The sequence below is a fragment of the Stegastes partitus genome, unplaced genomic scaffold (genome assembly GCF_000690725.1).
Source record: "Stegastes partitus isolate 25-593 unplaced genomic scaffold, Stegastes_partitus-1.0.2 Scaffold1600, whole genome shotgun sequence".
In the NCBI taxonomy this organism is placed as follows: domain Eukaryota; kingdom Metazoa; phylum Chordata; class Actinopteri; family Pomacentridae; genus Stegastes; species Stegastes partitus.
The window spans coordinates 109,822-132,421 of NW_007579331.1; the positions used below are offsets into that span (position 1 = coordinate 109,822).

The window sequence follows — 22,600 nt, forward strand, 5'->3', positions numbered from 1 at the left end:
TGGCTATCAGAGAGTCAGAGATCCGATGTTGGGATATTGTTTCAGGAGTTGTCCCTTACAGTGCGTATAGTGGGCTTATGTAAGATCTGTGTTTGTGTGAAGACAGGCTTGTTAAGTGAGCTTATGGCCCAGCGGAGGGCACAGAGGGAGTTAAGTGGACTGAATGGATCTAACAGCCGTGCTGTTAGTCTGCAGGTAACAAGGCTCAGCAGATACAGGCTCTGGACAAGAACACCTACAACACTTCCTCATGTGGAAAAGCAGGAAATATGTGCGCTCTGGACGGGGGGAATTACGGCGCCTCCGGGGGTTTGTTTTAGGAGCAATGATGTTAAAAAGATACAGCTACAGGAACCAAAAGGGATCCAGATTCAAACCAGAGTCGTAGCAATAGCAGGTAAAAGACATACAGCATGTACACCATCATACATGCTTTATCATTGGAACTTCTGGAAGCTGTAAATTTTGATCAGGTTTGCTTTTACTCCAGTTTTCCCCACCTGATCATATGATTCTATTTCTACAGTAAGTTCGTTTTCAAGGCTAAATAAATCTTACAGCACCTTTGCCCCCGATCGGACGGACTCCTTCTCTCTCTCTGTGTATTCAGAGTGATTATCTAATCACTCAGTCCTGCAGGGTTCAGAGAGACATAAAAACTTCCTGTGCTGTTTTTCTCTCGCTTAACTGCACTTGTAATCCCTTCAAAGGGGGCCTTAAGAACACTGGAGCCAGTCATCGGCAGAGTAAATTAAACATTGTAGTGGCCTAAGTTAGAGGAGGGGGAGAGTCCCTGTTTCAAGAAACAATACATCTTCCTGTATAGACTCGACTTTGCCAAAGCACTGCTGCACACATGTGACTTTATGTGAGGTTGAAAGCAACACAAATGAAATTTCTTTGACCTACAATGCAGTGTGGTGAAATTAGAAATCTAAGAGATAAATCGCAGTAACTCAGCGTGGGATGGAGTTGTTTTGTAGTCTGCGTAAACTCACTAAATTCCAGTTTGCTGCTGTTTTATATACATATAAAACAACCTAGAACACTATAAGATGGGAAGATTGTCCTCAGATTTTACAGGTAAACATGAATTACCAGGGTTGTGCAAAATGGACCGAAAAAACAACTGAATTACTGATCATTTCTATTACACTCTATTTTGGAAGGATGTAAATAGCCCCACTCTACAGAGCTGTCTGCATGACTTGTAAGTGAAAAAATCAAGCTGATACAGACGGTGATAGCTCCTTTGGGAATAGTGATGTAACTCCTACCAACCAAACTATGTTGTCCAGCATCTCTCTTATGTAATGTCATAAACTTGTCTGTGTTTTTATTTGTCCTAGGGGAGAGGAGGGGAGTCATGTTTGGTTAAAATGCGTCTTTGTGGACTGAACCAAGCAAACAAATAAAGACAGAGGAAGGATCTCAGTTTGAAACTCAGAGAGCAAGGAGTTAGCTTTGAGGAAACCAGCAGTGTACTACTTCAGTGGTGGAAGATACAGGATCAGGACCGTCCTGCAAGGGCAAGAAAGTCCTTGCAGTTTTTAGTTTTGTTTTCTTTTAACTCAAAAGTCCAAATGTAGTTTGCACCTTGGATGAAAAACAGCTATGTTTATGGACAGTCTGAAGCTTTCAAAACTATAGATATTTATGAAATTTTGGATTTATCAAATACTTCCAAAGATATGCATTTTTTAAATTGTCCTCTCGAGCCTCTGTTTTGCACATTAACATTTGAGGCTGTTTGAACAATAATATCTATTAACTATTAAAAGGTACAACCTTGAAATGTCCACTGTTATTTTTCATCATGTCATTAATCCAGAATCTGCAATATTGGACAAGAACATCAAACAAAATGATTACTGACGAAGTAAAAATCTGAAAAAAGTGGAGCTGTCATATGAAGTCCCATCTTTGAACACAAGTTAACAAAAAAAAAATGATGCTGCAGAAGTGAACTAGTGATATTTTCTAAAACCATACGTAGTAGCATGTCACCATTATACAAAACAAAACATAGAGAATACTTTTAAATATGAAATTCTTGATCACAAAAATGACAAGAACGCTGAGTTTTCGTAAGTTATAGTACAAGCTGCACCACAGAAATAAAAATATTGGATGACAATGGAAGTAGAACATTGCTTAGGAGCTTCAAAATGACTCTCCATCTATAAATCATAACAGACAGACATCGTTTTCATAGTTTATGATAAAAAAAAAAGTTTCAAGGAAATCAGAGATGGTCCAGAGGAAGGACCCTGATGATGTGAGATGGAACAACCCAGCAGCATCCCTTCATAGTTTCCTCAGAGCAACTTCCAAGAAAGCAAACATACAACAGCCACCAGTCAACACTTGCCCCGATCTACTTCGAGACCTGTGTGTTTGGAAATCCATCTCAGGACACCAAAGGAAGTCAATGGAGAGACGAGCACACCCTCGGGTCACATTCCCTGCCGGAGTGAGTATCACCGATGACACGGTGCAGACCCCGACAAATATCCATTTCAATTTAGCCGTTTGGGTTTTACGCCACAAGACCGAACATCAGACCTCCACTGATCTCATCCCCTGACAGAAACAGATAACCTTTAAGCATCTACTTAAGGCCGGCTGCATGAACAATTAGCCTGTTTTTTTCCCCCCGTCTTCCCTTCATGTACTGACAGGCACTGAACTTGAGACGTTAAACAGCCGAGTGAGATCGCTCCGGCGGCGTAACATTAGCTTCTCGTGTTTGGTGAATAACATCGGGGCAGAGGGCAGGACAGAGATAGTCTGACTGTGGGGCACCGAGGCCATTAATCAGAGATTTGTTCTACTTTTTGACACATGCACCCCTAAGCATTATGACCCCCAGGTCACAGAGGCTCAGGTCAATGTTATTTTCACTTAAAGGACAAAGAAAGTAGGTTACAGATTCAATGGAAAGCCTCAAATGGCACGATAGGTTCATGTGCAACAACAACGCAGGTATTCGTGCGTCTGCCTCACATTAAACCAAGTTTCTGGTCAAAAAACATCCTCATAAATTAATCAGTAGTCTCTGTGAACCAATGAGGAGCGAGACTTTTGACTTGTGGTGACCGGAAGCTGAAATATAAAACCAGAATTGACGGACTCCCTCGTGGAAGTTATCACCTGCAGCTCAAGACAAATGGAACCACATTAACCGCGCGCGACAACTGACATTATTCAAACTATTAGAGCCTCACGCTAGAAGCCACGGCGAACAGAGATTTAGAGACTTCAACAAAAGCAAATAAGGCGCCTGTTTGAACAGATGTGAGGCCTGACAGCTCTGCTTTGCATGAGAGATGTTTCATTTCTCACCGAGCGGATGCACAATGCACATCCAGCTCCAGGGACGGTCTACATCCCTGGACTCCACCTATGGGGGCTGCAGAACAGATGAAGAAGGGGTGAAAGGGTCTTAGCAGACAAAACTCCAGCTACATCTGGAGAAGTTGACTTCGCAGACAGCCAGTCCCTCGAAGCTGGACTCTGACCAAGCACATAAACAACACCTGAGGTAATCGACTGGCCTGCGAGACGCATGAGGTGTTCTTTCGCCGTGTCAAGCCAGGTATTTAGTGAGATTTATTTTAAGGATTGAACTTCAGAGCCATAGAAATGTAGGAATATGAGGGTATTATTCGCTCATTAACGCTGTTCTACTGCTATTGTTTCTTCTTCGCCACGTCTGACCTCCTTTTTTTTTTTTTTGCGATTTCCAAGAACCAGATGAGGAATGTTAACCTGCGAACACGCGGCTTTCTGGTACATGTGTCTTACATACCAGTTAGAAAAATAAAGCCGAGGAGGGCGTGGAGGGCAGAACAGCCAGTAAATTAGCATTTTACATGAGATGAGAAAAGCAGAGAGGGGTTTTTTTTTTTGGGTGGCCGAGGGAGTTTTTGAGTCAGGTAATGAGCCTGCTGGAACACTGGAGGAGAAACACAACTGGAGAGCGGAACAGGGTGTGTGCTGGATGGTGGACAAACCACCAGATCCCAGCACCTACCAAGAGATTATCGGGGGATTGGAGGGGGAAAAAAAACCTTATCCAAGGAAAAGAGGCCACTATTTCCACAGAAAACATTAATATGAGCGTCGGCACTCTCTCAACATATTGAAATTAAATTTTAATTTACGGCACCCTCGTGTTTGTTGATTTATTTTCACGAATGTTGCCGTTACCTGCGGATCCTGCAGCCGGGAGCCGTGTTAGAAAAACAGATTAGAGTTTCCAAAATGACATAACTGATACTGTGTCTACTCCATGCTACACTGTAAGCATGTTTCTGTGAAGGCAGCCCGGTTCGGGGGGCTTTCTTCTCAAGCACCAACACGAATGTGCTCTCAGACTGACAAATTAAATAGGATCCAGGCCTATCAGTGTTTGGGAGCGGCACCACAGCGCTGGCTCGCATCCAGACTAGTGCTGCTGCTGCTGCTGCTGCTGCTGCTGCTGCTGTCACCTCTGTACAAACAGGACTACATGTCTGTCTTCATGAGGCAAACACTCCAGACTTAACTTAAACATTGTGTTAAATAGACTTGTTCTGTGTCAGATGCTCCTAAAGCTGCTGCCAGATGATAATCCTGCATCGCCAACAGTTAGTTAGGAACCATGTTCAAACTTGGAAATACTTTCCAATTTTTCATTCAGCCCAATGGTTGTAGAACTTTATCATTTGTCTTTTTTAGGGGCATGGCTCTGAGGACGGAGAAAACCCAACAACTGTCAGATGAGCTGCTATGAGATACATCCAGCTGGTCATTTATCCAGCAACATCTGCTAGTTGGATTGGCACAGCATTTCTGACACTGATGATTCCCAGAGAAGGAATCCTAACGACTTTGGTAATCCCCTGGTTTTTCCTTACACCACCCCGAGCTTCACATTTGCGGTTTCTTCGAGTGAAATGTCTCAACTATTGCATGGATTGACACAATATTAAAGAATTCCCATAATATTCAGATGCATTTCTTGCTTAGGGCTGATAGCAGATATTAGAATGTGAACATTACACCCGCTGTTTGCATATTAGCTCGATAAAGAATCCTAAACCAACACTGTATCCGAGTACAATCTGACACAACTGTATTTATATTAAACCCTGAGAAGTTGGGGATCACAGTTCAGCATTTATACAAAACCAGCCAATTACACAAGTTCAGCCCTACAAGCATTTATATCACTTTAACTTGGAATTCTCATGTTTAATAGGTTTGTTCTTGATGCATTTTTCACATAGACGCATACAGATGCCTCCAAACTAAAACTCTATGCTCTAGTCTTTACAGGTTGTTTTAGAAAGTGTCATCAGGTGTGTAGTGACAGCATGTTTTACGTTTTTGACTCAGGTTGTGAGGAAAATCATTTTGCCCTTCAGTTTCTTTTTGTTGACTTCGTACTTGCACAGGTAGAGGGAGTCTTTGTGATCCTTCCCATATTATGTGCTCTGAGCTGTCAGGTAGGTGAAACAGAACAGTGCAACCTTAACTAGGTTAATAACTTCTTTTTACCTGCATCAGTTGGAATTTTAAACAGTAGCCTACAACAGGCAGAACTGCAGAGGTCGAAAGGGCAACACCAGAAATGGACTGATGTCTGAGGTTGAACATGTTTCTATTTACGTGCATTACTTATCTGTCTACCATCTTGCCACCTACCTACTCATTTTTAAAACCTCTAGATTAAAGTCTCTCTCTCTTTTTTTTTTTTTTATCCAGCTAGAAAGATTTGAAAATCGAGCCTGACACAACAGACAAAAACACAAAAGGAAAACAGAAGAATAATCAGAGGATTACGATGCACTAAACTAAATTAATCTCAGGAGCAGCCGTTGCAGTTTCACATCTTTTGAGAGTTTTGAAACAGAATCAGAGCGCACGATAGGAGGAGGTGACTCTATCAAGTTCAGACTAAACCCTGGGAATCGTGTAGCCTTTAGAATACAACAAGTTTCAGTACAGACAGCGTAAAAATGTTCACTTTAAGATACATATAAAAAAAGGGAATATGGCAAATACAGCTGGTGCTGATGCAACTGGTTAATAAACTGACAATGCAGCAGCAGAACTGGTTCTTTCAGACGGATTTTGTTGATTGATTAGTCAACAAGACAACTGATGCAATGAAAAACCTAAGAAGATGCAGACCTACACTGATGTTTTGACTGTAATTGCCTGACTACCGTCTACACCAGGGGCGGGCAATCCTGGTCCTCGATGGCCACAATCCTGCATGTTTTAGATGTTTCCCTCTTCCAACACACCTTATTGAAATGATCAGGATCGTTATCAGGCTTCTGCAGAGCTTGATGATGAGCTGATCATTTGAATCAGGTGTGTTGGAAGAAGGAAACATCTAAAACATGCAGGATTGTGGCCCTGGAGGACCAGGATTGCCCACCCCTGGTCTGCACACAAGTCCTGTCCTGAATTAGCTTAAATTTCTTGTGCTTAAATCTCAACAGGACGCTCTTGGTTCATTATGACTTATTAAATATCAAAAACAAAAAAAGAGAAGAGCCAGATATTGGTCTACTAAGATCCTCTGAAGTCCTTACTATCATCATAACGGCTGCCCTGTCTGTTTAGGGTCTCCCTCATCGTGCAGCTCAGGGGTAAGAAAACACCATAGTTACACTGACAAAGTCATCAAAGTGCTTGTAAAAACCTCTTGTAAAAAAACTTTACAAGACTTGCCCAGGTCTAACAAACAGTCCGGAATGAATCCTGACCTCCAGAGTCAAGTGCAGCTCAGCTGGTAACTCATCAGGTCTCCAGCAAAACAAAGACTGGCACAGAGTTTGTACCAGTTCAGAAGAGCTAATGCAAGTCTCAGAGCATTAAACCAACCATACACAGTTACATGTAGAATCCACTGTTTTCCAGAACAATAGACTAGAGTCAGAGCAGCATCTAACAAAACTGTCATTCACACAAATGCAGAAAAATGAGTCCTCGTGAACTGTATGTCCTCAAACTGACCTCCTGCTGCTAAGCCTGATGGAAAGTCCATGTACGACAGATCTGAGGCCTGCAACATGGTAATGACAGCATGACAACATGTGTCTGTACGACACAGATACTGGTGGTTTTCTCTTCAAGTCTGTCGGCAGCACAGACCACAGCCCATTACGTCACTCTCACCTAATCAGCGGGGATGAGAACACGGCCGGGTCACGAGAACCAGGTTATCCTCGCTTAACATAACTGGGAGGGTTCCCATGAAAACATGGAAAAAGACAAAGACATTGACAGGATGTTAATGATGATGCATGACAGACGATTTTGCACAGCGCGGCGCCTGTTGGAGGTATTTGTTTCATTTTAGCCAAAAAAAACTGCATGAGATTTCTACTAATTTTCAAATATCTGGTGGATGGGCCGTCGCTAATCACTCAACACTCCAACAACTGACAGCTGCATGGCAAGAAAATCCAACGTAAACCACCTGGTTCATTCCAAACAGGCCAACAAACACGACTAAATTCCATCCGCGAGATCCAAAACGACCTGTTGAATCATATTCCCAGGATATTATATTTTTGAAACTTCACTCCAACACATCGTTCGAGCAAATCCAAGAAATAGAGATCTTCATCGGCGCTAACAAAAGACGACAGCCACATCAATGATATGGAAAAGCTGATTACATACCTGCAAAACAAAGCCAGCCGTCTTCAAAATCAAAGCTAATGACAGTTTTTACCACAATTTTGTTGGATTATATGGGATTTTTGTGATGAAGCCCCTTATTTCAGGGGGTAATAGCTGGTTAAGCTACAGTATATAAATTACACACTGTGAGGATTTCACCTTGTCACTTCCTTTAATGGTAACTTTCACACTTCACTCTCAAATACAAGTTTAAACGCAGGAATCTGACTCTAAACCTGTCATGAGTTTGACGCTTGCAGGAATGTTTAGCCTTAGGCACCATTTACACTCTTATTTCCTACAAAACAAAGAATTTTATTGTCAAAAATGAACTTTGTTGGCTTTGATGCATCATTTTTCCTCATTCTAGCTCATATAAGACACAGTATCCTGCAGAGAATTGGGATTCCACAGACAAGAACAAGCCTCATGGCACCTCTCACGTATCACTTCGACCCTTTCCAGCTCTTAAATGTTGGTTCAGTTCACGGTCTGTATGTGTGAGAGGGGTTAATATGTATGTAAATGAAGAGCAAAGAGTGTGGCAGGAATGTAGCTGGCTGAGCCTTTATCTGTAACATGTCAGTCTGCACATGTACAGTCTCATGTCTCTTGGTATGCGCTGCAGAACGAGAGGCCTGAGAAGCACAATTGGCTGCCTTGTGTGGGTCCCAACTGTCTGCATTGTTCATTGTTCACAGGCTGTTTTGTCGGCTCGTGCAGCCGTCTTGCAGCGTCTACATGCACCGTGCAGTTAATGACGGTGCCACTTTAGGAGACAAAGAATGCGACTTCCTCACATGAAAAGGATAATAGTTACCATATAGAAACTTTGGAGTCTGTAAAAAGCAAAACCTGTGCCTGTTTTAAATCTGCGATCCACCTCCTTTAAAGAAGTCTTCCTGTGCAGCGATACTCTGCTTCCAGTGCTCCTGCCACATCCGAAAAACTCTCTGCAAGTTCCGTCCAGGCCGCTTGCAGGTATAAATCTACAATTTCACCTAAAACTTGTGCAATGAGCAAATGTGGTGTCAAAATCACCCAACTTTCATGCCATTGATGATCACAGGTAACGAGAAACAGCAACTTCAGTGGAAAAGCCTGCAGCTTCCAAGACTGAAGAAGGTGCATCAGATCGGCATTTTTGTTTTGTTTGATGTGAATTTGTCTCCATGTGTTGGACTGTCAGCGCTGAGTTCTTCTGTAACGTCATGAAGCATGAAGGAGAATATCCCTGTACAAATTACCTGAACTATAACATGTGCTAATGGTGCCCAATCACAAGTTTTCTTGGTCACACCATCACAATCGACACCCTCTACCTGCCTTACTCGCCAGATTTCTCACTTTGGGATTTCTGCCCTTTTTTTTTTTTCAAGAAGAAAATCAAGTTCAAAGGTTGGGCTGCAGGGTGGCGCAGTTGGTAGCACTGTTGCCTCGCAGCAAGAAGGTTGCTGGTTCGCGTTCCGGTGGGGGCACCAGAATCTTTCTGTGTGGAGTCTCCATGTTCTCCCCGTGCAGCGTGGGTTCTCTCCGGGTTCTCCGGCTTCCTCCCACACAGTCCAAAAACATGTTGAGGTTAATTGGTGATTCTAAATTGTCCATAGGTGTGAATGTGAGTGTGCTTGGTTGTCTGTCTCTAAGTGTGGCCCTGTGATAGACTGGTGACCTGTCCAGGTGAACCTGCCTTCACCCTGAGTCAGCTGGGATAGACTCCAGTCACAGTTTTGACACAGTGGAGGAGATCCAGCATGCATCATGGATTGTTTTTAATTCATTACAAAACAGGACTTCCAAATGTGGCTGGAGCTCTGAGAGCGGTGTATCTGTGCACAAGGTGACTACCTCAAAGTTGGCAAAATTAAAATCAAGGACAGTTTTTGATTCTTTTTTTTTAGGCGCAACCTTGGATTGACCCTCATATGGCGAGTATAAAGAAAACATATACAATATTTATTGACGTCTTCTATGTAATCTGGTATGCAGAATGGTTCTTGCTGTTCGTGTAACATGCGTATATTTTAATGCAAGATAACCCCTAAAAAACACAAAAAATACCCATATGAGGTCGTTTTGTCTGTAATTGAATCCTTTAAGTGTTTCATTTAACTAATTTTTGAAGATCTGGCATGGCAGCTTCACTTAACTTCTCAAATCAAATACAATAGTTTCATGTATTTTGTTGCACTGAGCATCAGTTTTGCAACTATTTAGACTCTGATGAATGCACAGCCCAGACTGTGGCACCGATTATCAGCTAAATAAAAGTCTAATGTGTCCCACAAACAGCCATGTGGCCAACAAACCTGCACGAACAAATTCTTAAACACAAAGCACAGAAAAGATTGTTAAAGTCTGTGTTTGCGGGAACCGTCTTGATTAAAGTGGCACGGTGCCACGCAGGCGATGAAAAAAAGAAAGAAAAGCGAGACTGTGGTCCCCAGAAACAAATCCTGCAGGGCTGATGAACCTCCAGCGGTCTGGACTAAAATGACTGAGCCACCGCTTCAAAACAAATCAATCAGAACAGGGTAAACAAAATCTGAACAGGTTGAACAGGTCCTGACACACAGCGGCTGATAGGAGAGCAACAGCGAGGGCACAGAACAGGAAAAAACAAAAAAGGGAAAACAAAACTCATTTTAAGCCGTTCCCTCTGGCTGTCCCATGTAGGATCTGCTCGAGTTCTGTTAGTCATAACAGAGTTGTCACCTCAGGTCCTTCATCAGTCAAGTTCAGCCGAACCAATAAAGATAAGCATCTGCACATGTTCATCATAATCGAGGACATTTATGAACATGTCAGGGGCTTTTCATTCCAACCTATCGTCCTATTGATTCAACCTGCAGACCTCTTCGTTTCCATCGAGCAGGTTTACAAGTTCATTACCGGCTCCAAACTTGAGTAACGGTCCCCAACGCTGAATAAAGAAAAATAATCATTTAAGAAGCCACGAGCCACAATGTATACGTTTTGGGGCTTTCTGTTGCTTTACTGGAAATAACAGACCTCGTCATTTTGACCGCAGAGCTGCATGAATGGCATGTTGACCGCTGCCAGAACGCGCTGTTTATTTTAGCATGCAGCGCACCTTGCTGATGTCACACTGGGTCAAGGAAAACGCAGATGGTTACAGAACGGTGTGTCAGCGTCCGGAGGTCCACGCAGGAGCCAAGCTATGAGTGTATTTAAGATCCATTTCATTTCTTTATGTGGCAGAAAAAGTTCCTGTACCATGAGGTAAAACGGAAGAAGGATAAAGTGTGTGAGTGTGTCTCGCTGGTATGAGACAACATTGCATCACCTGGCTTCTATTTTGTGGAACACAAGCGTATTAAGGCAGTTACACATGTCACAGCTGCAGCAGTTAAAACCGACCTCCTGGCTCCGCCGTGGCCTTTTCTTTTTTTTTTTTTTTAATGACGAATTACAATAATATGATAGTTTAAATGGGCCCCGTGGGGCACATGGTTGCCAAATAAAGTCAGGCCCTGCTATTAGACACCAATCTGCACCAGACGTAGGTTGGATGAGCCAAAGTCATGCCAAGTGCTGTTACTGAGCCCTCTGCTCATAACCCTCGCATGGAGACAGCCAGACGTTGTGGTTTTGTGTTGGCAACACGAGCTGTACAGTATTAGAGAAAGAAACAAATCACACGGGCAAATCTGCCAGAGACAAACATGAGGACACAACCTTTGAAACACTGATATCGCTCTAAAAAAAACACTCCATTTAAAAAGCTGCACTGCCTGCAATAAGTGACTGTTGTGGCCACTTGAGGGCAGCAGAAATGATCCACAACACTGACACAGAGGATCGTCTCCTTTTATTTGTACATCCAGAACTTATAGAGCAATATTAGCATTTATGGGGTGTCGTGTTTCTTTCCACTTGGCCCCAAAAAAATTCACTAATTACTCTGTTTAATCACCGGTTATGGTCTCAAACAACTCCTGAGGGAACCGTCTGGCTCTTCAGCTCCTAAATGCTCTGCTATGTTCACCAGCTTGTCTATAACTGCGCCCGTCTTGCGTTTGATGCCAAGCAGCTAACGCGCTGCGGGGTTTTTATGATGCCAAAAGAGCAGCGACAGTAAAACAACCAGTAAAGCCTCAAGTCGAACAACTAAACAATGAGCTGCTATGAAGCTCGGTGAAGTCAAAAGAAGCTGCAGATTCACTGGAGGATGATCAGTAGTATTGATTACTTTCACTGTGTCATTTAATTCACTGTTATTGACTAAATACTGATTATAGCTGCTTTGAGCTTCACTTGTTAAACTGTTACAGTGACAAATACTGATTTAATTCCCACCGAACTTCCTAAAGAAGTTACTGACACAGTTGGAACCAGCATTTTTATTGATTTTTAGCAGCTCTTTTTTCCAATATGCTGCGGTCAAAACTCTTTTTAAAGAAACTGAACCTTGATCCTTCTGTTTTTAAACTTAGCAGGCCAATTTCTAAACTTTCATTTTTTATTGTAAAGCTTTAGAAATCCTGGTCACCACCCAACTGTTAGCTTTTAGTTATATTATTTTTTTAAAAATAATAATAACAATAATAATTTAGGATTTAGATCTTTCATAGCACAGAAACTGTCCTCCACAAGGTAACTGATGGCCTCCTTTTAGCAGCTTTTAGAACACTTCTAATGCTTTTGACACAGTAGATCTTGTCTTTTTAACTGTCTCTAAACCTCAGCTGGCATCAAGGATACTCCACTGTGCTGGGGTTATTCCGACTTCTTAGAAAAGAACCTGGCATACCACTAGGTTCAATGTTAGGTCCGCTTTTATTTTCCATTTACTTGTTTCCACTTGGCCAAATTATCCAAGGTCACAATATTTCTTTTAATTCCTATGCAGACAACACCCAGATATACCTTCCCTCGAGACCTGCCGACCAACTAAGCCAAGTTATCATTTAGAATTAACTCAGTGATGTCAATTTTCTTTCACTCAAAAACTCAAAATCAGAACTAATACCTTTCATTTCCAAATCTGTACCACTGCTAATGTGAAGCTTGTTACCAGAAATATGGGAGAACTACTCGATTTAGATCTAACGTCTGAGTCACAGATTTAAAAAGTTGTCCAGTTATGCTTCCTTCGAATGACAAAAGACTCCAGAACTAAGCTAAACAGAATTAAACTAGTATCTTGACACCATATAACGCAGCTCACAGCTTTAGATCCTAGGTTGGGGTTCTTCTGGCTGTTCCAAAGTCAAGAATTAGATCTAAAAGCAGCTGTGCTTTTGCTATCAGGGCCCTTTAGCTTTGTAATGAGCTGTGAAGAGATACGTCTCCCAGAATTGGCGACTCCTGTTAGATCACTTCTTAAAACCCATTTTTACAGACTTGAATTCATGTGATGTTGTCTTTTAATTACTTAAGGTTTAATTGCTTTTAGTATTTGCATTTATTAATGTTGAGATATTGCATTTTTGAGTCAGTTATCTTGTTCTAACTTCATCTTGCTTTTGTCTGTCAAACCACTTCGTAAACCCTCGTTTTTAAAAAGTGCTACATTAAATAAAGCTGTTATATTATTATGTCAACATAAAAAAGTTATTTCCAAGAAAGCACGAAGTCTCAGAAGGCTCCAAACTCAAAGTGAAACACATTATTTATAGTTTAACCGATGTACTACTGCGCTGTTGGTATCACAGCCAGCACAATCGTAAAAATGAAAACACAAGCCACCACAGCTTCATCGAATTGACAACTGGTTCAAATCAAAGCACTTTTGGTTATTCAGCAGGTAAGAATGTAAACTGACACAGCAGAAATGAAAATAAATATTGCAGCCGGCGGCTTCAGCAGAAACTACCTGCAGCACCAGGTGTCCCCGTCAGCTCCGTTACTCAGAACCACAGGGCAGGTGTTCAACATTTGCAGACTACAAAGAAAGTGCAGCACAAAGAATGGACACAGTTATGCGTGTCAGAACTGTAGTCTAAGCAGAACCACAAACAGACTAGCTTGGGACAAAACAACTAGATCATTAAAATGAACTTTCCACATGAGCCTGCCCTCATGTCCGACATGTCTGCAGGCTCTCTGACAAATGACGCCGCAAAGTCACCACTGAGGTAATGTTGAATAAAATAGCCTCTCTTTTATTCATCTCTAACGCCAAACATCTGAGGGACTTTGTCTGAACACTATCAGCCCAGTTTATCTATCTGCCATCTGGTTCCAGTTGGCCTGAGCAGAGACTACAGATGAGGAGAGAAGTTGTGGTCCAACATGTGGTTTGCACCTAGCCCTCTCCACCCGCTTGTGTTCACACAAAGCTAACCACAAGCTGCGACCTGCTCCACACCCACAACCAGATCGATGACCCGCTCTCTTGTACGCTGAGGGGAATGTCACCGCGCACGCCACGGCACATGTGGGCCTCAGCCTGGTTAAGGGCTGGCTAATGGGCTCCAGATCAGGCCTCACCAAGCACTAGGGCCCAGGATCGTGTTTCATTGGATGCAGATGCCCGGTTATGGATCTGGCATTATATTGGCACTGACATCATGAGCTCAACCTGCTGGAAGCCCATCAGTATCTCGGTGACACGGCCGGCGCTTTGATCTGCTCCGACTCCTGATGTGACATAAGTGTTGCGGAGCGTAGCCGGACGAAGCTAAATGACTCTTCAATAGAGACAGGCAGGAAAAATAAAACAATGCAAGACGTTTCCAGCACACTGTTGTCATAATTTACTTCTTAAACTGATTGACTAGAGATTTTAATTCCAACCAGTATCTTCTTGACGCTGCAGTGTTCTAAGTATTGAAGTATATTGAAGAAAACAAGAACTAACAAATAACCTATTTTTAGACCCTAACTAGGTTGAACTATTAGGTAAGCAAGTATTTATGCCGAAGGTGGCACATGAGAGCACATTATGAGGACATTACCAGCTTAAAGACCCTGTTTGGTGAAAATAAAGCCTTTCAAACCTTGTTAACATGTCCATATGGTGTTTTTTATATGCTGGAAGACAAATGAGTCAAACATGCCATCAACGCCATGACTGAGTGTTTCCACTTTGAAACCGCAGCGTATCGATGGCAGTGTCAAAAACACACATTCAGACTTCCAGGTTTCAGATGTGACAAACATAAGGAAGCAATCGCATCAGCTTGCAGTCTTTCCACATGATTGTTCTTCTTCAGAACCGGTTTCTTCGATTTCAAACATGTACGGAGGAAATGCTGCGACTTGTCATTGTGTAGTGAAGAGTACAGTGGTAAACAAAAGGTCTTGAGTTTCCACCAACTCCTATAACTCAGGCTAGAATTAAGGTTTTAGAGACATCTCCCAAAAGAGTCCCGACTAAAACCTCATCATGAACCTGTGGACTGTGGGAACAAATCTGTGTCAAAAAGGAAAGTAATTTATTTTAACTGAACCAGATCGGTCAACAGGAGGGTCAAAGGTACGACCAGAAACTTGGTACCGGCTACAAAAAGCACCTAGTTAGGATGAAAATGGTTAAGAGAAATTTTGCCAAATATTAGAATTGCTGTACGTATATTTTTGACCCAGCAGATCGTCATATTACCAGAAGACCTTTAATGAATCTATGAAAGAACCAAAATGCATGATTGGGTTTTTCCGAGACAAAGAAGAATGTGTTTCAATAATACTAATAAAGAAAAGGAAGAGTTATAGGAGTCACTGAAAACTTAAGACTGCCATTACATTCATGGTTTTTACTATATGCAATGGCAGTATTTGACCACAGTAGGTAAGCTGGTGTGCTCCAGAAGTAGGGAGTGGTGGTTGGACATAGAGGTTCCTTCTAGAAGTAACAGAATAACAGAATAGAATATTTTCATGGACAAAAACTTCCAAACATGTAACTTTGAACACAGATACGTTATCAGGGTTAAATCAGAGATTCCGAAGCAGCTTTAAGGGTTCTTTTGGAATCACGAATACACCGATTAAACACAAAAGCAATCTGTGTGTGCAACTGAAATCAGAAACCATCTTCCCATAGGATCATTCCAGCTGTCACATCTGTAAAAGTTTAACATTGCGACCAATGAATATTCAACAATGATGTCTTCATTATCACTTGAGTCTTCAGTAAATACTAGAATGAATGCCTGCAGATACAAGCGAAAGAAGTCAGAAGGCAACCAAGAAACACCTAAACATCAATAACACCAACATGTTGATGTCCTGCCCCATGAGTACTCAGTAGTCATTAGTTAACTATGTATTAGATCTTTTCACAGCACATAAACTGACTCCCGCAAAGTAACAAATGACCTCCTTTCTTCTTAGCAGCCCTTAACATCATGTTAATTCTTTCCAGACACTAGATCATGTCATGTTCATTGACAGCTCTGAAACCTCGATTGGCGTCAAGGACACTGCCTGAGTTTGATCTTATCCAATCATTTAGACAACATGGTGTACCACAAGGTTCAATATTAGGTCCTTTCTATTTTCTATTTATGTGCTTCCACTTTTCCAAATTATCCAACATGACAACATCTTTTCTAGTCGTTGCATCTTCAAACTTGCTCTTCATATTGATTTCAACCACACATCTGGATAGTTTCATGACCGTATCTTGTACAGTTGTGATGCTATCACACTGACAAACTAGACAGACACATAAACTCCAGCCAAAGCACTCAAAACCACCTTTGCAGGAGTTTTTCTGCAACTGTAGGTGTTTCCAGAACCAAATTTGGCCTTAATAACACTAATACACAGACTGAGAAGGTGGAAATCGTGCTATTACGGCTAATCTGCAAGATTCATCCTCTTAAGACCATGAATACAGAACATGGAATGGAAAAGCTTCAGTTTTTGCACATTAAAAAAAAAAAAAAAAAGTGGTCAAGCTTAGCAGGAAAATTGTCGTCACACATTCTCTGCTAATCACTAATCATATAATACAGCTTTAATCAGGATGTCACTGCAGTTCAATGGCAGTCTGACTGGTAATTCTCTAAATACTTTTGGTTTGGTTTCAAAGTGGCGGATAAAAGGTTATCCTTAGGCCCCGACGCTGGCAGTTGGATAATCTAAACCACATTGAAAATGTTAAGTCTTTACAACTATGTCTGTCCAGGATGCCTTCCAAAATTCCCAAAGTACCGACTTCAGACTTTAAAAAAAAACCCAAAACACTCAGTGCCCTTTCCCTTTTGGTGCTCACAGAAAGTCCAGATGGTTAGTCAGTGATTTCCACCTATTAAGCGAGTGTGTGGGGCAGCAGTTAGCTGAGTTAGTGTGTAATGCTGAGAGGTTTGGAGATTCTCAGACACACTTCTTTGAGCCATCACAAAACTCTTCCCAGCAGCTGTTCTGCAGACTTTACTCCAGCGATACTCATCTCACAGGGTCAGAGGTTACACTAAGCTATTCAAGACATATGGGAGCATCACAGCTGGATATGGCTAACTGGAAGGATGGATGGACGGAGGGATGGATGAATGGATGGATTGGAAATGGCAGAAATGCATATGCCATACAGCTACGGGCAGGCAGATGTGCCCACAATCATTTTTTATTCATGTTTTCAACATATATAGTGTGCAGCTGCATCTAGGAGACTGTTGACAGTTAATCTGAAAACTTGACAGACTTCACTTTGTCTGCTGTGTCCCTGACACTAATTGGTCAATTCCAAACCATCATCACGGCCTCAGACCAAAAGTACACAGAAGTATGTGGAGGATTTTCCACAATATGGCCAATAAAGGCCCATAAAAATCAAAGAAATGTAATTCTCATGAAAGCACGAATATGCTCCAATGATTTTATGACAATCTGTTTGTAAAATTATTGGTTATCTCTTACAAAGAGTTGACAGGTCGGCCCAAATATGCTGAAAATGGAACCAAATTCTCCCAATTACATTCGAACAACAAGTAAAATTTTTTGAGGAAGTTTGAGGAAAAGCCAAAGATATTTGATTCCATTCTCTAGGATCACAAACATTCACATGGGTTCCATGAAATAATCTCTCCATTACTTTGTGACATCTTGTAAGCAGAAGCAGACAACTAGAGCATGATGGGTCAAAAATGTAAAAGGTCCATCCTCAGTGGAGCATGAATACGTCAGAAAATACAATGACGATAATAAAGGGGACATTTTGGCAGAATGGTGGCGCTAAAACACAAAATAAACATGTTCATTATGGTCTGTAGAAACTTTAATGGCAAAGCAACATTCCATCCACCTCAAAATATCACTAAAAGCTATGAAGCTTGGGTCAGGAGGATGTTTCACTGTGTCATTGTCCTCTGCAATGGTTATTAGCACCCAGCTGGAGATTTAGCACCACCTAGTGTTCCTTAAAATGTGCCCAACTCCTAATTTTTGGTCGTGCATGGAGGCACATAACCTGCTGTGCCAGATGATTTGCTACACAGACGACATCCTTGGAAACGGTTTCCAAAAATTCTCTTACTAGATGATTGGACGAACTGACAAATGCATCTGTAGCTCTCAGTTCATAGCTTGGACCCTGGAAATATGGATTCTCTCACAATTGTAACTTGCAAATCTCAGGAGAATTCAGTTGCTTACTTTTATTTTGATAGTTTTTTTCACAAATTTGGTTTAATTTCCTGCAACATGCGGGTTAAAACCTGACTGTTACCTCCACACCTTCCCCTAAAAACCACATGCACAGGTGGTACAGAAACTATACGATACCTTCGCAGACTGGTGGCAGACAGGATTAAAGGTCTGCACAGAGTTATCTATTCACCACCGGTCTAATAAACTGCACATAAAGAAAGTGGCTTCAAAGTCTAATCTGAGCCGCTTCGACAATGACACCTTTGTACAAGAGATAAATCAACTGCAGAGGAATTTTTTTGGTTTAACGTCATTGTGCGAATGAATGCAATTCATCAAATGTGAGAGAAAGGAATGCCTCGCGCACAGTATGTGTGATTTATTGCAGTCACAGAGGGTTCAGGTATGAAGGTGAGCGACTGTTGAGCAACAGATCACGGTGGAGGGTATTCGCAGGGTTTTTCTGTTGCCTCTTTCTTCTCATCTTTTCATTCAACTGCGATCAAAGTTGATATGATTGTAAGTTCGGATTGTTTTTTGCAATTAAACTGGAATTACATTTAGTAAATATGGAAACAAACTCCACAGATAAAGGAGACATCTAAGTGTTTGGCTTTATAATGCAAATTCAAGGTGTTATGGGTAACTTAAGGTCACCGCTCATGCACTTGGTCAGCTACTTGTTTATTTCGTTTCCATTCGAAGACCTTAATCTCACCAGATAAACATCTGCTGATAGAAATGTCACAGCTAAGTAACTGTAAGGCTGCACAGTCCAGGGATGCTTTATATTCTGCTAACTCACTAACCTCACATCCCCTCTGCTCCCATTACACCAGAACTGTTCCCCCCTACTGTCATGGAGGATCTGCCAATTACTTAAATCCACCTTGAAGAGATGAGGAGGCTTCAGAAGGAGCTTTGATTGAGGAAACACAGATGTATCCTACGAGGAAGTCTGTTATTAAGTGTCGGGGCGTGTAAATGTCGGACAGGTGGTGCAGCTGCGCAGCACATCGTAAGGAATCGAACGAAGGATTTCTCATTTGGCAGCTCCACCGTCCTCACATTCCTTTCTTGCATCTCGCTGTAACGTTCTCTCTGGAGGAGACAAAATCATGTAAACCAACCTGGTCTGAGTCTGTTTTTGGTGCTAGACTTTTTTTGGTCTCAACAAAACTATTTAGCGCAACAGTTTGCTTCTGTCTGTTTCAGCTAAAACAACTTCTACCGATGTTATGTTCAATCAACAAACTAAGTTGAGTTAGAGGAATTAGGTATTTTTGAATCAGCAGCCCAAACATTCTTAAATTGTCCAAGAATGTTAAGACAGAGGAGGTGACTTGAAATCCTGAACTCAAAGTGAAGAAAAATGAAGCTATCAAGCCAATTTTACTAAGTTACCTCAACTTAAATTTAGTTTGAATTCAGCTAATGCAGAAATTTGAGTTGAATTGACACACAAAGCTAAGTTGACGCAACCCAACCGATCAAAATAATGATTAAAAGGTACATATAAATCATTAACTTAGGTTTTTATCTTGCAAATATGCATTTAATTAAGTTGCGCGAACAGCTTCCACTGACTTTTTACAGAGTATGTATGTTTTTTAGAAATATGCGCATTCAAGAACTTCCTCTAAGTTTTAGGTTTTGCACAGATCAACGAGCAAATCTATTCTATCTATTATGTTGCTTTTCATTTGAGGAAACTCAGTTTTTGCTGCCTCATATTCAGGTGATGATTCACTGCATCAGCATCTCAAACTCCCAAATGAGTTCATCTGGATCAGGTCAAGAATCAGCCAACGAAACCCAACAACAGCAGACAGAACCCAACATTCTTACTCATTACGTAACCAGCCGTCTGTTCAGTGATGCACACTGAATGCTTTCACACTTTGCCATCTACAGTAACTCTGCAAACACACAGTGAAAACATCCAGCAGGCTGGACCCAATCAAAACTCCACGGGACTCGTCTGCAGCCTCACCGGGTCTAATCCAAGCTCTCAGCTGCTTCTCTGGGTCTCCTGTACGGCTTCAACACAGGAAAACGTGATAACACCCAAACTGCAGAGTAAACAACGTGTGATGCTGCAGATCCCGGTCGTGACATACTGGGGCGCCTGGCACCGCTCCAACCTGGGATCAGTTTCCCCGGTTTTGGAAGGATTAAAAGGCTCAAAGTGGCAGTTTAACCCCTGCAGCCGCTGTCACAGCACCAACAGCACTGATAAAACAAAGACGGTCCAGACAATGGAGGCACTGACGAGACAACGGGGCTGCTTTTTTGGAAAACAGTGTTGTGATTAACTAAGTCTGCTTGGCACAATAAAAGCATTCCACGCGATTTAATAACTGCGGATGACTTTGGCTTCAGTTTCCACATGTGTTTTATGAAAACCTCGAGACATTCAGTGAGAACGATGCATCCAGCAAGTCCAAACGTCTCCAGTGAACTTAGAAAAAATGATGAAAGCGAGTGTTTAGTGTTTAATGCAGAGATAAAGGATTTAATCAGGGATTGATTGAGACGTTTGATAACGATTCAGACAATTAAGGTGCACGATAAGCGCCAAGACGGCAGCAGCAGCAATAAACATTAAAGGCTGTTTTCTAAAAGTGTAAAGTACTTAAATGAGTCTGATTTGCAGCTTAAGGGCTTTAAATTTATGAGCAAACTTGTTGATGTGGAATAAATATCGGCGGGCTTTGAATTTGAATTACAACTGTGGCCCAAAAAAGCTCCTTAAGGTCGTGTTTTCGTCTATGAGAAGCTGTCAGACTAATTGAAAAAACACCATTAAAAGTAATAAGGCTGTAGTGAAAATAGCTGCAGCCTCATTGTTTCATTGTGGTTGGAGGGTTGCTGCTCTGCAGCTGCCAAACTAAGTTATTCACTCAGCCTACAAGTGTTCTTGGGTTCATTTGAAACAGAACAAAAAGAGCAGCTTGGACTGAGAGGAGCTGCTGAGTGTCGGAGGAGGAAGTTTTTCATCTGGATCCAAACTGAACTCAACAAATGATGTAATGCGGTCCAGCTGATAAACGGACTAACGTGTCAGCCGGCTGGTGTCCTGCAGGTTTAAAGGCTGATGGAGCTTTTTATCAACGCATCAGCAGAGGACACATTCAGAGAGACGAGTTTTCATGAAAACTACATATTTCAGATGTGACGTTTACTGGAGAAACAGCTGCATCAGTGAATGACAAATTCACAGCTGGCCGACTTTTAAAGAAATCTAAAGCAGCTTTTTGTCACGAAAGTGGAGATTTTGGTGAAAATTTCAAGGCTGAAGTTTAGAGAAGTTTATATTTTGCACAAGTTGATAAAAGTTATGAAGAAGCCCAGAACTCTTCACAGAGAAACTTCTCAAAGAGGCTCAAAGATGCAGAAAAACAGGCTTTACTTGTAATTTTGAGTATTTTTGCAAAGTTTCAGATGAATAAAGAAGATTGCATGCAGCCATCATTTACAAACTCAGCTGAAGGGTCTTAATTTTGAGTTTTTGGGATGCAAATGTGAAAAAACATGACATGAAACCTTCTCATTCAACATTAAATCTAACATCTGCTGCAAAAGTTTGACATTTTCTGCACTTTTCATGGGTAAAACAGCGCCATAAGGCAGGTTGATTCTGCACTGATATTGTCGTATGAGGCTCCACAGGTGTCCTCCTCCACTCTTACCTGCCTGCAGCATCCCGGAGCCGGACTCGCCTCCGAAGTCCTCCACCACCGCCGCTGCTGCTGCTGCATCGTCAGCTGAGGCGGAGCTCAGCAGCCCGAGGAGGCAAAGCGTCCACGTCCAGCAGCAGAGCAACATCTTCCCGCTGAGATCTCCTCCGCAACGTGAGGACTGAACATATGCAAAGTAGAAAGAAAAAGTGCCCAAGTGTGTTTTCTGGATAAAAGTCCAGTTAAACCGAAGTGAAGGTCGAGCTGTTCATCTTCTCTGAGCGTCTCGCTGAAGTGCAGAGGAACTAAGTTGCCATCCTCCTCTTCCTCACCTTCCTCCTGCAGCTTCTCTCCTCCTGCAGCTGCATCACATCACAGCCAGCTCAGGCCCCGCCCCCTTTCTTTGTAATGCGGCCCAATTAAAATCCTGCAGGACCTCCGCCCATTTTCTTCCTCAGCCTTTTGTCCAACTTGTTCCACAAATGTTTGATCAGAAAGATTTGTATTCTGTGTGTGTGTGTGTGTGTGTGTGTGTGTGTGTGTGTGTGTGTGTGTGTGTGTGTGTGTAGAAACCCACCCAGACACATTTGGACTTTTCATCTCTTCACTGGAACCAAACAGCTGCGGGCTCAGACTTCCAAAAAGTGCAGGAATGAAGTGAATAAAAGATGCTTACA

At 42.0% G+C, this 22,600-nt stretch overlaps 1 protein-coding gene across 1 annotated transcript in view; it reads right to left on the reverse strand.

The window, feature by feature from the left end:
• Positions 1-22,071, reverse strand: part of LOC103371509 (collagen alpha-1(I) chain) — a 131,708-nt gene extending 109,637 nt beyond the window's left edge. The window contains exon 1 of the mRNA XM_008300859.1: positions 21,936-22,071. Coding sequence (XP_008299081.1) covers positions 21,936-22,071 — 136 coding nt within the window. The remainder of the gene's footprint in view (positions 1-21,935) is intronic.
• Positions 22,072-22,600: the final 529 nt, after the last annotated feature.